Below are 12,856 nucleotides of genomic sequence, written 5' to 3'. Positions count from 1 at the left end.
TCAGCAATATTGGTATGATAATATTAAAGCGTTTGTTTAGATATGGGATGCAATCTATATGAAAAAAAGTTGTTTGGGTATATGCAATTTCTTATGAATAAAACTAGAAAAGAGCTGATAGATCTTTTTACTAACTATAAATGTATTGCGTTTTGTATAAACCTTTTACTACAATCATGTTTTAGGAATCTGACACGGGTGAGAGGACTTTGGTTCTGTCATGTTCGACTTTGCACAGGGACACCTTTGTTTCCATGTTTTGATGTTTTTATTGCCCGTTAAGAGGCACTTAGCAGGCAAACGGATCTGTAGATATGACTTTTCTTTCTCGAGGCTGACGGCTCCGCTGGACTAACAGGGTCAAAGTTCCCATCCTTCATTGTATATTGCACTCGTTCTGTAGAAAACGTCTTTCCAGTCATGCATCTTGTTGTCTGAGCCACAATGAGACATGATGCCAGACGACGTGATGACCAAGCACCGCTTTTCTTTTTTTCTTTTTTAAGTCTTTGTAATTGAAAAAGATGAATGAAAACTAGAGCCAGCAGTCGTGACGTCTGTGCACTGAATTTACCGACTGAGTATTTGATCTGAATCGGCCTTACTGATGACATTCGGTCTGAAATCACAGTACTGATGGAACATGTTTTCTCAACACCGTCGATCATGCATGCACTTTATTGGAGTATGTTAAAGTATTATCACGTGGTAAATGAAGCAAAAACTGTACAGCGAGTTTGTGGAAACTGACTTTGATAAGACTTTGCGCTGGAGATGCCTGTTGGAAAGCAACTTGAAGCAAATTTCACTGAGTTGATTTATTTAAGGGAAAACTCCCCCTGTGGTCTCTCCCCAGTCTCCTTTATTTCACAGTCCAAGATTTAGCAGAAGAAAACGTCTTCACGGTCAAGCTTTTGTCTGAAACATCACAGTTCAGGATCTCTTCTTTGGTATGCAGACACATTCTAAAACGTGTTTGCACTGGATAATAAGACAATAATCATTTTTTAATATGTCTGCCATCTTTTCCAAAATATGGTGTCAACAGAGTGGAAAACTGTAGTGCCCTTTTATTTTCTGCATAGACATTGTAAGATGACTCCTGGAGGACTTAACCTCCTGAGACCTGGGCTCATGTTTGGGTTACTTGGGATGTAACAGGCCTGTGTTGGTTAGAATGGAAGGAGGGTGTGTGGTTCCAAAATGAGTTGAAAAAATCACATATGTTTTCTGTGTGTACATAAAAACGTGATTATATGTTGTAAGCCGATTACAAGCCCCAATGTTTCCAGAAGATTAATTCAACCAAGTGTAACTTTAGGTTACCCACTAATAACACTAACAACAAGTATAAATCAAACCTAATTCTTTATAGAAACAGATAATATGATGGGAAACTGTGTTTATGCAATGCAAAATGTTTAAACATTTGCACATCTGATGGGCTTCTCTGCATATGCTGACTGATATATTACTGTAAAGCCACTCTGGACCAAATTAAGACATGAATAGTATCACTGTATATGATCCAGGAGCCTCGTGAGAATCTAGGATGGAAATGTTTGAGTATATTTTTAAAATATATTTGTTTGAAATTGTAATACATGGATAAAGACAAATTTTGAAACTTGCACTATACAGCTTAGTTATAGCAGTTAGACAGTTAAAGTGATGAAAGGGTGAAATTTTCCTCACTTATACAAGCATAAAAGTTCAATTTAATGTTTTAAAGGAAAGCAATTTATTGGATTGTTTCTAAATAATACATAATTACGCCACCATAATTACCAGCAGAAACACTTGATACAGCTGGTATCCATATGAAAGTTTTTAGACAAGCGGTACTAATGAAAGCTGAAACTTCAAAGTACAGAAATGTTGATAAATCTTTTATGGAAACTAAACTGCATTTCTGTGTAATCAGGTGCAGCAGTATGTGCTGATATATTTAAACCTGCACAAATAACCAGCTCGTCTAGATATGAATATAAATGAGGGGAAAATATTTACTTGTGTAAAAAAACTACAAATTGTCTCATCATACTAAAATACATTTTTTATGTATTTTTTTTTCCACACAAGGGAGAAACAAACTGCAAAGGGGGGAGTTTTCTTTTAAGACTTCTTTGGACATTTACTGCAAAGTCTCATTCCCTGACTTTTACATCTTCGTCCAGAACTTGGCGTCTGCAGCTTCCTGCCAGTAAACTTCTGCGTTAGATAGACTGACAGCTTGTATTTTTTATTTAGTCAGTTATTCTTACTGATAACAAAGGAAATGGGAGTAAAAGCACAATTCTGCCATTTAAAGACAGTCGATAGACTAGATATTGTAATAACAGATGTAAAAGCTAAACTGTAACTATTTACATAGAGAATCTCAACACTAACATGTGACACGCTAGAATGCAAAAGAAAATCCATATGAATATTTGTGAAATCATCAATTTATGAAGATGATCGTTTCTTTTCAGCAGTGCACAGATAAGGGGTTTTTATACAACATTCATTTTCTCTCCTTTTACCCCTTTTTCTCTGTTACTTGCAAAACTTTCGACAGCAGTTTTCTTACCACATGGCATGGGTTTCTGTTGATATTTTTGCTGTATGTTTAAGGTCATGAGTTGCTATGTGATATTTTAATTTGACTTGTGAAGTTTGTACAATTTTTATCATGCTGGTGTTGGCATCTCTTGCTCTGAATAAATCTTGTGTTGCAACACTGATTATAACCTTCACTTTGTTTGTCATTTTTAAAGCTGACAGTTAGTTATGTTAATAGTGTGCAGTCGGCAGACATTTAGGGATTTTTATTATTTATACACCAATGAAAAGAGATCCAGTTGCCCAGTTACCTTTGTGACTGAAAAATAGAATATACACCAATTTGCCAAACCATTAAAACCACTATGATGTAGGAAAAAGGAAAATGTAAGGATCTGTGTGACCTTGACAAATGGTAGTTTGAGTCTGAGACCATCTCCAGTAAAGCAAGCCTTCCCAGGATGCACTGGCTAGTTTCAGTACCTAAAGTAGTTCAGGGATATCTACCTGGGTACTGATGAAACGCATTAGAGTTAAGGCTGGGTTTTTGTTTTAGCCACATTCTAGATAAGCATATTTTAAATTTTATTTGGTTTAGGTGGGCAAGAATTCTGTAAGGAGGGGTGGACATTAAATCGACCCAATCCCTAACTCTGAGTCCTAGGTAGTTTATTGATGGACTTAACAGAAATGGGATAGCATACACAGCTTCTGCAGCTGGTCAGGATCTTACTATCTACTACTGGTGGCACCTACAAGCACGTAAGTGTTTGATCTGAACCAGTGATTTTCTTCAGGTTACTAATACCTTACTAGTACCAGGTTGGATCCCTTTTGTCTTGAGAGCTGCCTTAGTTCTTCATGGCACAGTTTCAACAGGGTGCTGAAAACAATCCTCTGTGATTTTTGTCCATATTGACGTGATAGCATCGCACATTTTTTTGCAGCAAACTCATTGCCATGATCAATCAACCAGTTTGAAACCAACTTTCTGACATGGTGTATTACCCTGCTGGAAGTTGCCATCAGAGATGGGTACACTGTTCATACAGGAATGAACATGGTCAGCAAAAATACTCAGGTAAGCTGTAACATTTAAAGGATACTCAAGCGACACTTAGGGGCCCAAAGTTTGGAAGAAAATGTCCCCCATGCCATCACACCAATAACACTATCCTGAACCACTGATAGAGGGCAGAATAGAGCCAAGCTTTCATGTTGTTGACCCTACCTTCTGAATGTCAGCAGAAATTGACTCGTCAGACCTGCTAATGTTCTTCCAGTCTTGTGATTCTCCAGTTTGGTGAGCCTGTGTGAATTCTAGCCTCAGTTTCTTGTTATTAGCTGAAAGGAGTGGTACTTGGTGTGGTCTTCTCCTGCTGTAGTCCATCTCCTTCAAGGTTGAACATGGTCTTCTGCATACCTTGGTTGTAAGTACTTATTATTTGAGCTTCTGATGCTTTCCTACAAGCTCAAAGCAGTCTGGCTGTTCTCCTCTGGCATCAAGATAAGATAAACCTTTATTACACGTGGGAAATTTGTTAGGTCACGGCAGAAAGTGGACAGTACAAGTTACAAGCAGCAAAAATGAAGAAAAACAAGGAACAGGATAAGATCAAATAGAGGGGATGTTGTCCAACAGGGATGACAGCTTAGCCTCCATTCTCTGGTCACTCACCACCTCCACTGGGTCCAGAGGGCATCCTAGAACAGAGCTGGCCCCATGGATTTGCCTGTTCAGTCACTTTCTGTCCACAGCAGAGATGGTGCTGCCCCAGCAACAAGGCAGAATTGCTGTTTAGTATAAAATAGAATAGAATGCCTTTATTGTCACTATACAGATGTACAATGAGATACAGAGCATCTCCTACTCAGTGCGAACATGTGGGAGAAGAAAGGAGGGTGAGGTGCACAGTTTCTGCAGCACTATACATATGAACACACACTCCCCGTTTATGTATAAGGGGGCTAAGTCTGTGCTGTGCCTCCTGAAGGCGACAGTGACCTCTTTGGTTTTCTTGTTGTTCAGTGCCAGGTTGTTCTCTGAACACCATGCTGCCAGCTTCAGGATTTCCTCTCTGTAGGCTGCCTTGTCTCCCTTTGAGACCCCTCCCTTAGAGATTGTTGTGTGAGCAAACTGAGCAGTTTGAGAAATCTGCATATTGCCTGTCTAGCAACAACAACAATGCCACTTTCAAAGTCACATAAGTCACTTTTTTATGAAGTTTCAAACCAGCCTGCTGAAGTTCAATGTCTGCTTGTCTAAATACAATTGGACATAATTTTTGCTGTACAAACATTGTAAATAACAAACTGTGATATGTGAATAAAGCTTTAAAAAGAAATTAAATCCATAAATAATTCTAAAACCACAAGTTCGGTAGAGGGCGCACATGCGTTATCGCAATCGTTGGCCTGCGTTGTTGTACTTCCGGGTGAAAACATGTCCATTTCCGGCGTGGAAGACGACACAAACAAACCAGTCGTGCTGTGGCGGGTTTTTATTCCCCGTGTGCTAACGGTTACAAACGGGCTGCGGATGTGCGCTTTGCCCGCTCGGTGTGTTGAGGCTGGGCGGTGAAGAGACGATTACCATGGTGAAGTGTGTCGTCTCTGGGTGTCCGAACCGCATGGTTAATGTTAGCCGGGGGCTCTTCAACAGACCCAAGAAGAGGTTCTTCAACTTCCCCCAGGACCCTGCGCGTGTCCAGGTAGGGTCAAAAAACTTTGAGAGTTACAACATATTTACAAGCTACATGTTTGAATAGCGATCGTTAGCATCTCTTATATCTGATTCTACCGGCTAACATGACGCTAACATGATGCCAGTTAAACAGCTGCTGTTTAAATAACCCTGATGACATGTGTTAGCTCATTTACTACACAGCTGGAGTGAACAGGAACCCATTTCCAAAACATGGAATCAGCTATGCTGTTTACGCTATTTAAAGCTAGTTTGGCCAGTAGACGAGTAAATATTGTTTTCTTTTTATTTCTACCAGATAAATGCAGTTTTAATCACAAATAACTACCAGGTTACCAATTTGGCCTGTATCACAATATCTGTGATGGAGTAAAACCCCAGCCAGTCAAACTAGAGATCAATAAAGACTAACTGTAACTGTGTTCAGGTGTGGCTTGCAGCGCTGAGGGAGACGGAGAAGCAGGACTCTGTGGAGCAGCATCTAATCTGTGAAGACCACTTCCTGCCAGAGGACATCTCGGATGAGGGCGTCAGCAGCGACGCCATTCCCATAATGCCCCCCTGCCTGGACGGAGCCCTGGGTCTGCTCAGTCAATGGGGGGCCGAGTCGTCCGAGGAGGAGGATCAGTGGGCTGCTGGAGGAGGAGGGGGTGAGGAGGAGGAGGAAGAGGAGGAGGAGGACGTTAATGTTCCTGTTATACCTTTTGCACGAAGACCTACTCCACATAAGCAGGTAAGAAAATGTCTATCTCTACATTTCTTTGTGTGATGTAAAGTAAGGTCCAGTTCACAGCTGGTTGCTGTTCCCTGTATAGAGTCATACAGCGTCGGTCTGTAAGTGCCAAGTTTGCCAGTTTTGTTAAATACATAAAGGCCTCGATGACCTGTGATTTGGGAGTGAGAGTACTAGAATGTATTTGGCCTCCGGTACCACTGTGAGGAACTTTGGAGTCATTTTTGACCAGATTATGACCTTAGTTGAGTGGGGGGATAAAGGGATGTCACGTCACGTTGATGCATTTTTTTAAGTTAAAAACTTTTTTGTTTTGATTTTGTTTACTTGTCAGTTCCAAACTAGTGACTTACTGAATATATATTTTACGTTGAAGACATAACTGAGTGTATAAGTAGTTACAATATTGTTTAATTTATTAACCACAGTGTTTGAAAACATGTATTTAAACAATCAGCTTGTAATTGATCGTTTCTTTTTGGGTTGATTCTTATGTTTTGGTGTGAATAAGTTGGTGTTTTATCACTTTTTGGTGGACATGAAATCATTCTGACTTTGATCTGCTTTGTTTTCACTTTTTGAACTTGAGGAACCAGATGCCAAGACGAATTTAGGAACAAAAAGGTAAAAAACCCCAAAACAACCCAAAATGTTTTTTTTTTTTTTTTTGCTTTCTTGCTACATTTTACAAATGGCGGTCAAGTTGTAATTCCACTGCCTTTTCTTATCTTTTCAAACATTTTAACAATAAATGATAAGTTAATTTAGTTCATTTTTTATCTTTCTTTCCAGGGAAATCCTCAGTCATTTAAAAGAGATGATACAGACCAGGATATCCACCCGACAAGGTGCATCCTTCTTTGATATTTATTATTTATTCAGATTTTTTATTAGGGTTAGGTTAGATTTGAAATACAGAGAAGTAGTGGACAAGATCGAGTAAATGTTCAGCCAGCCAACTGGAGACTCACGGATTGGGACTTTAACAGCCACGTGGTGTGTAGTCCTAACCTGTGCTGTGTTTGCAACATCTTTTAGTGGATAACATAGAAAGATGTAGACTTAAAATGTTTTTATCCCCTTGTTCCGCCTCTGAGTGTCATGGTGGTTTCAGATGCGTCTCTGGGAGTTTTGACAGTGCGCTTCCTGGAGCTTCTGCTGATGTCGCCCGATGGCACGATCGACCTCCGGGAGGTGACGAAAAGCCTGCAGACCCGCAGGCGACGAGTTTATGACATCACCAACGTCCTGGAGGGCTTCAACGTCATTGAGAAGCAGACGGCCAATAAGGTTAAGTGGATGTGAGTGAGCAAAAGTTAATTTCTTACTGTTGAGTTCTGAATACTTTGTGCGTTTAATGTTAAACGCTGACAAAATAAATTTTTTGGTCTCTTTGTGGGTCATCTCTTGGGTTTCTATCAGTAGAAAGAGGTTGCTTAAAGATGTTTTGTTTAGTTTTTGTTTTCTTTAATTAAACTTAAGGTCCTGTGCGCTGTCTGTGTAACACAGTGTAACAGTGAACTTGTTGTCTGCCCAGAGGAAGCTGTCCAATCTCCAGCTTTCTGCTAAAGAGCAGGCAGAAGTTCCAGAGAGAGCTGGAGAACCTGAAGCTGGTGGAGGACACACTTGACAGCCTCATCAAAAGCTGCGCCCAGCAGCTGTTTGACATGACTGACGAGTGGCAGAACGCTCTATATCCTTCTGCATTTCTATCAGGGACTCAGGACAGTTTGAACAGAAGTAATGAAAACAATGCTCCTGAATGTAAAACATGATTTAACCACATCAAAGTTTTCCTTTTCAGAATGAGCCTAAAAACAAGTCAATTTGCATGACTAGGTCATTTACAGTAAAGGTAAGAAGTTTGTTTTTGCCAATTTGAATGGAAATTAATGTAAATGTTCTTTATTTAAAAAGAAAAGTACGTTATGCTTGAGTAAACAAAACTCCAAGTGAGCTGAGACTCCTCTGGCTTTCTGTAAAACCTCTGAGCACCAAAACGTCCTCTCTTCATGCATGAAAAAACCTGCAGTTTAATTAAATGCCACTTGATGTCACACCTGCTGATACAGAAACAGCCCCTGGTTTGCAGAGTTTGCTTTCGAGATTTTAAGAATACAATTATAATTGTATTATTTTATTCAATTATAATTGTATTCTTATTATAATTCCATATTTGTGCTTCCACTGCCCCCTTGTGGCCATTACATTAGTTACTGCAGGTTAGATGAGAGAACAGAAAATCTGTCAACGATTTACTCTAGCTGCACATCTGAGAGCATCACTCCTGACACTCTATAAAGATTAAAATGTCACTTTCGTCATTGGCATGAAAAGAAACCGTGAGGTCTAAAACCACCCTGTAATAACTGTTAAGTGAATAGAAGCTAGTTTTCTTTAACTGTCCTCCTGCACATTGGCCTACGTGACCCATGAGGACATCAGCCGGCTCGAAGCTTTCCAGGAGCAGACGGTGATCGTCGTCAAAGCTCCAGAGGAAACCAAACTGGAGGTTCCTGCACCGACAGAGGTAAAACAACATAAAAATACTAAAATATCACAGACTAGGATAAAGTTCATTTTCAGGATGATCTGGTCTCTTTTATCTGAGTTCAACTCCAATAAATGTAGCATGATTAAAATAGTGTGTAAAGTAATCATTGTTTTTGTTGTTTTTCAAAACCTGATGATAAATTTTTCTAAACATACGCTGAAACTCGGGGTACATTCATGCATGTGTGTTGGTGCAGGACAGCATCCAGGTCCACTTGAAGGGGGGGAAAGGCCCCATCATGATGATGACTTGTGATATTGGGACGGGTGAAGCTGTGACAGAAGAGATGAGCGGCTGCTTTGTGACACTGGAGGAAAGCCGGATAAAGACGACCACACTGCACAGAGGTAAAAGGAAAAAACAGAGTAACACAGGGTGATAAAACCTGAGGTTTCAGTAACTCAACTGGTTCAGAGAGACTGTTTAGTGTTGAGCTACACACCGTGTATAAATGAGCTCAGTGCAGATGACCATCAGGACCTGTATTTATCATGGCCAGTGGGTTTATTATGTCACTAGTTTTTATACCTACATATTTAGCTGTGGAGTGTACTTTAAAGAGAGATCAGTGGGTTAGTGAGGCATGTTGAGCCTAAAGTCTGAGCTTTTAGGGTCACATTATTGGCTCTTTTACTAGCTAGATCACCATGGTAACTTATGCCGATTACATAAACCTGTCTGGATCAAGTTATGTTCCATTTCCATTTAAAGTCAGCCAGTCACGCCTCTTTTACTTTCAGTATGCCTTAAGTGCCATTTAGACATGCAGCCTGTTGAGCTGTACTTTACTGGCATTACTAAAGTTAAGCCTTTCTGTCCATCATTAAAGTTTCAGAGCTCCAATGTGCAGCTGATCTGTTACAACAATAAATGGGAGCACTCGGTAGTAAATCTATTCAATTATGACATCACAAATGTGTCTGACAGAAACAGGCGGCTCTCAGTTTATCCATTTTCCTCTTAAGAATGAAGTGATGCATCGAAGTTGTCCTAAAGCAGAAAGCCTGAGTCACCGGAATGTCGACAACCACCGTTGTGATGCATGAAATCTTTGACTGAGGTTTTAGGTTTTGTCAAAGCAGCTAACATAAACAAAGCTTGGATATGTTAAACTTGCTTCGTAGTATACCCCTCTGATGGAGGATGCATCAGGAAAGCCCTTTCCTCCTCATGAGCCTCTGCACTAGATTGAATAACATTTCAGTGAATGCAGTGGGCCAGGAGCAATAAACATGATCAGATCTCAGTGCGCTCAGAAAGCTTGATTATGTAATAGAACTCTCTAAATGACTTCGAGTATGTTTTTGCACTTGGGTTCTGCAGTTTCTTTTATGGGTGAGCATAAACACTAAATGTAACTCAGCTGATGTTTGTAGTCTGAATTCATGGTCATGGTGCTGTTGTTGCTGTTGCAGAGACCTCGATTCCACAGAGTCCCACACAGAGCACGTAGCTACCAGCTGATCTCCAGAAGTTATCGTCTGATTTCAGGGTTCAGCACAAGGAATTTGAAAGCATGAACAGAAACTGCAAAACGTTTCTGAAAACGGTTTTGACTGGAAAGATCCAGAAATGAATTGTCAGCTAAATGATATTCAGCTGAACGTCATCAGCTGAGTCCTGGCATGATGGGGACTTTATTTATGGATCATTTGGCACCATGTTTCATGTAACTGATGTGGATGAGGACAGTTTAACCCAGATGTTTGGAGATTCATTTTTGTATGAAAGACTTTGGGGGGAATTGAGCTGCTGAGCCTCCATTCTGCAGATGAGTGCAGAGATTCTGGAGGCCTTGTAATACACATAACAGTTATTTACTGACGAACATTTCCTGTAAAATATTTTACCTCTTTGTATTTTGAGTTTGTATCAGTGTTTATGTCCTGATATATGAATATTTTCATCTTGGTTTGAACTTTCATTTAGAAACACACCTCCAAGATGCTGTAATGAATAAAAATGAACTTGTATAAACCTGAGGAGATGGCTCATTTCTTTCACCAGCAGCTGAAACGATTTAAATATGTGAATTTTGTGACCCCTGACCTTTTCTTCTCTCTGGTTACACTTACTCAATTCTCTTTTCTGAAACACCTCATCAAAGGCCTTATGGTTAATTCTTGTGTTTAAAATAATATTGTTATGAAGGCTAGATGCATTTCCAGGAGTGGGAGCTTTTTTTTTTCTTTGTCAAGGTCTTTAATCTTGAAAACTGCATGGCACACAGACAGGCAGAAAAGACCATTCAATGAAAATATCAATTCTGGGGATCTGGAACACGGAAAGTAGAATATCTAAGCAAATGTAACCAGCTAACTTCAAACACCGGTCATACTTTGAGTGTCTCCGGTGTTTTTTCAGCACCGGTTTATACACACATACAGAAAGACATTACTATGACATCCACTTCAAATTGAACTACAGGGTGATGCTATGATACATGATATTGAGACACACAATTCTAATCTTATATGACATTCTTAGCAAATTTACAGCAAATAAAACAAAGCACAAATTCAAAGTTTTTTTATTTTAAATTTTTTATTTTATTTTGTTTTCCTTGGTTTGGCGCTGTTTCTGAACTCCAAATGTCCTGTTATAATTGGACATTTTGATGTAAGAAACAGCAGCAAACCCCAACAACACTTCCCTCATGGTGCTTTATATTGTAAGGTCAAGACCCTACAATAATGCAGAAAAGCTCCAACCCCCTAGAGCAAGCACTTTGGCGACAGTGGGAAGGAAAAACTCACTTTTAAAAGAGAGAAACCTCCGGCAGACCAAGGCTCTGGGATGGGGTGGCCATCTGCCTTGGCCAGTTGGTGATGAGGGAAGGAAGTTGGGAGAAGAGTTTCTTTTTAACCACTCTGGTTTGAAAAGTTCATTTAGATGCCCAATCTACATGAATATTTTAAGCCAATTTAAGAGTTCTGTCACATAATTACATGCACGTGTCAGTTCAATTTTAGCGTGCACACGAGAAAACCCTAAAGATGATGTTTGGTCTCCTCAGTTTGGCATGTTTTTTGAAGGTTGCCATGATTAGTTTGTCAACCAATGAGTTGCTTGACCTCAGTATTGAAGGAGGCCACGTTTCTTGGAGTTCAGTGTATATTGTCAGGCTGAGTTGTTCAATGTTCTCCAAGGACATTTTATAGTTTTTGGACACAATTTTGTTCCACATCTTACCGTTAAGCCTCTGTATAGTAAACTCAACTATATCTGGATCTGCTGACTTTTTTCTTTGGTTCATAGTGTGCATTACCACATCTTCAATGACAGTTTTCACCACTTCCTTGTACTCTTGCCTGTTTTTAGAGACACTGAGTACTCTTCTTGGTAATGCAAAGAGGTGTTTTGTGAAGGCTGGGACAGTAAAGTTATCGAGCTGTTCCCTCAAATTAAAAATCAAATACTTGTCCTTGCAGTTGTGTGCTATGCAAAGATCCTTGAGAATGGCCCTGTCAAGATTTTTCAGCCGTTTTGGGGACAGATCCAAATGTTTCATTGTTTCAATTTCAGGCCAGATTTTCTGAATGAGGCGATCGCTGATGCAGTTAGGAGTGAGGCGCTCTGTGAAGAGCTTGTAATTAGAGGAGACTTTTTCTATGGCCTGTGAAACCACCAACTGGATCAGTCTGTTCACACACAACTTATCCTCCATTTTCAGTGCTTTCTCCCATGGTGATATTTCAGCCTTTGTCTCCTGTATTTGGTTGAGCTCATCTGCGCTCAGATACGTCTGGAGGATGTATCTCTCTGGGGTTACCGTTTCTACTGTCTCTGTCTTTGCCTCCGCTAATTCTTTTGTCTGCTCATCCGTTTTTTTCTGCATTTCATTTGTGTCCGTCACCATTTTCTGCTCTTCCAGGACTTTCTTATTTTCTTCCTCCAGGACTTTCTTCTCCTGCTCCAGATTCTCTCTGTGTGTTTTCTCATTAGACAGAGTTTCTTCCAGAGAGGCCTCATATTTCTGAAGTTGTGCGAGCTCAGCAGACAGACTTTCCTTCTCCTGTTTGAGGATCAGGATTTTGCTGTCACTCTGCTGAAGCTGCTGTTTCAGATGGTTCATCTCAAGGTCAAAGGTGATGGTATTTTCCTGACCTGAGATGAAAACGCAACAAGTCTGATCCCCTTTTTCGTTGGTGGTGCTGCTCATTTTCACTTTGCATGACACTGATTCATCAGTGAGTTGTCCAGCTTGGATCTCATACTGGTCCTGAATAAGGTTGTCCAGTGCACCTTTTGGCACAGTGCACACAAATTCTGCTTTTGCTTTTTGGTTGCTCATTTCTGACATTTGAAACAAAGCTAACAA

At 40.1% G+C, this 12,856-nt stretch overlaps 2 protein-coding genes across 2 annotated transcripts; both read left to right on the top strand.

The window, feature by feature from the left end:
* The first annotated feature begins 5,014 nt into the window (after positions 1 to 5,014).
* On the top strand, positions 5,015 to 7,756 carry LOC146618112 (uncharacterized). The gene is made up of 6 exons (XM_085372827.1): positions 5,015 to 5,255; positions 5,676 to 5,981; positions 6,571 to 6,605; positions 6,774 to 6,829; positions 7,096 to 7,282; positions 7,519 to 7,756. Exons 1-6 carry the CDS (start codon positions 5,139 to 5,141, stop codon positions 7,754 to 7,756), a joined length of 939 nt encoding a protein of 312 aa, XP_085228953.1. The 5' UTR covers positions 5,015 to 5,138.
* Positions 7,757 to 8,382: 626 nt separating this feature from the next.
* On the top strand, positions 8,383 to 10,033 carry LOC146618111 (transcription factor E2F6-like; the record flags this gene model as incomplete). Its single annotated transcript, XM_085373558.1, has 3 exons — positions 8,383 to 8,511; positions 8,732 to 8,882; positions 9,951 to 10,033. Coding segments are annotated over 3 exons (318 nt in total), but the record flags the coding sequence as incomplete, so codon positions are not given.
* Between the last annotated feature and the right edge of the window lie 2,823 nt (positions 10,034 to 12,856).

Source organism: Diplotaxodon limnothrissa, linkage group LG15, assembly GCF_057381915.1.
Source record: "Diplotaxodon limnothrissa isolate DT_005_m linkage group LG15, D_limnothrissa_male_GT1.1, whole genome shotgun sequence".
Classification (NCBI taxonomy): domain Eukaryota; kingdom Metazoa; phylum Chordata; class Actinopteri; order Cichliformes; family Cichlidae; genus Diplotaxodon; species Diplotaxodon limnothrissa.
Note: the sequence above shows the minus strand (reverse complement) of the source record. Positions and strands in the feature narration are given on the sequence as shown.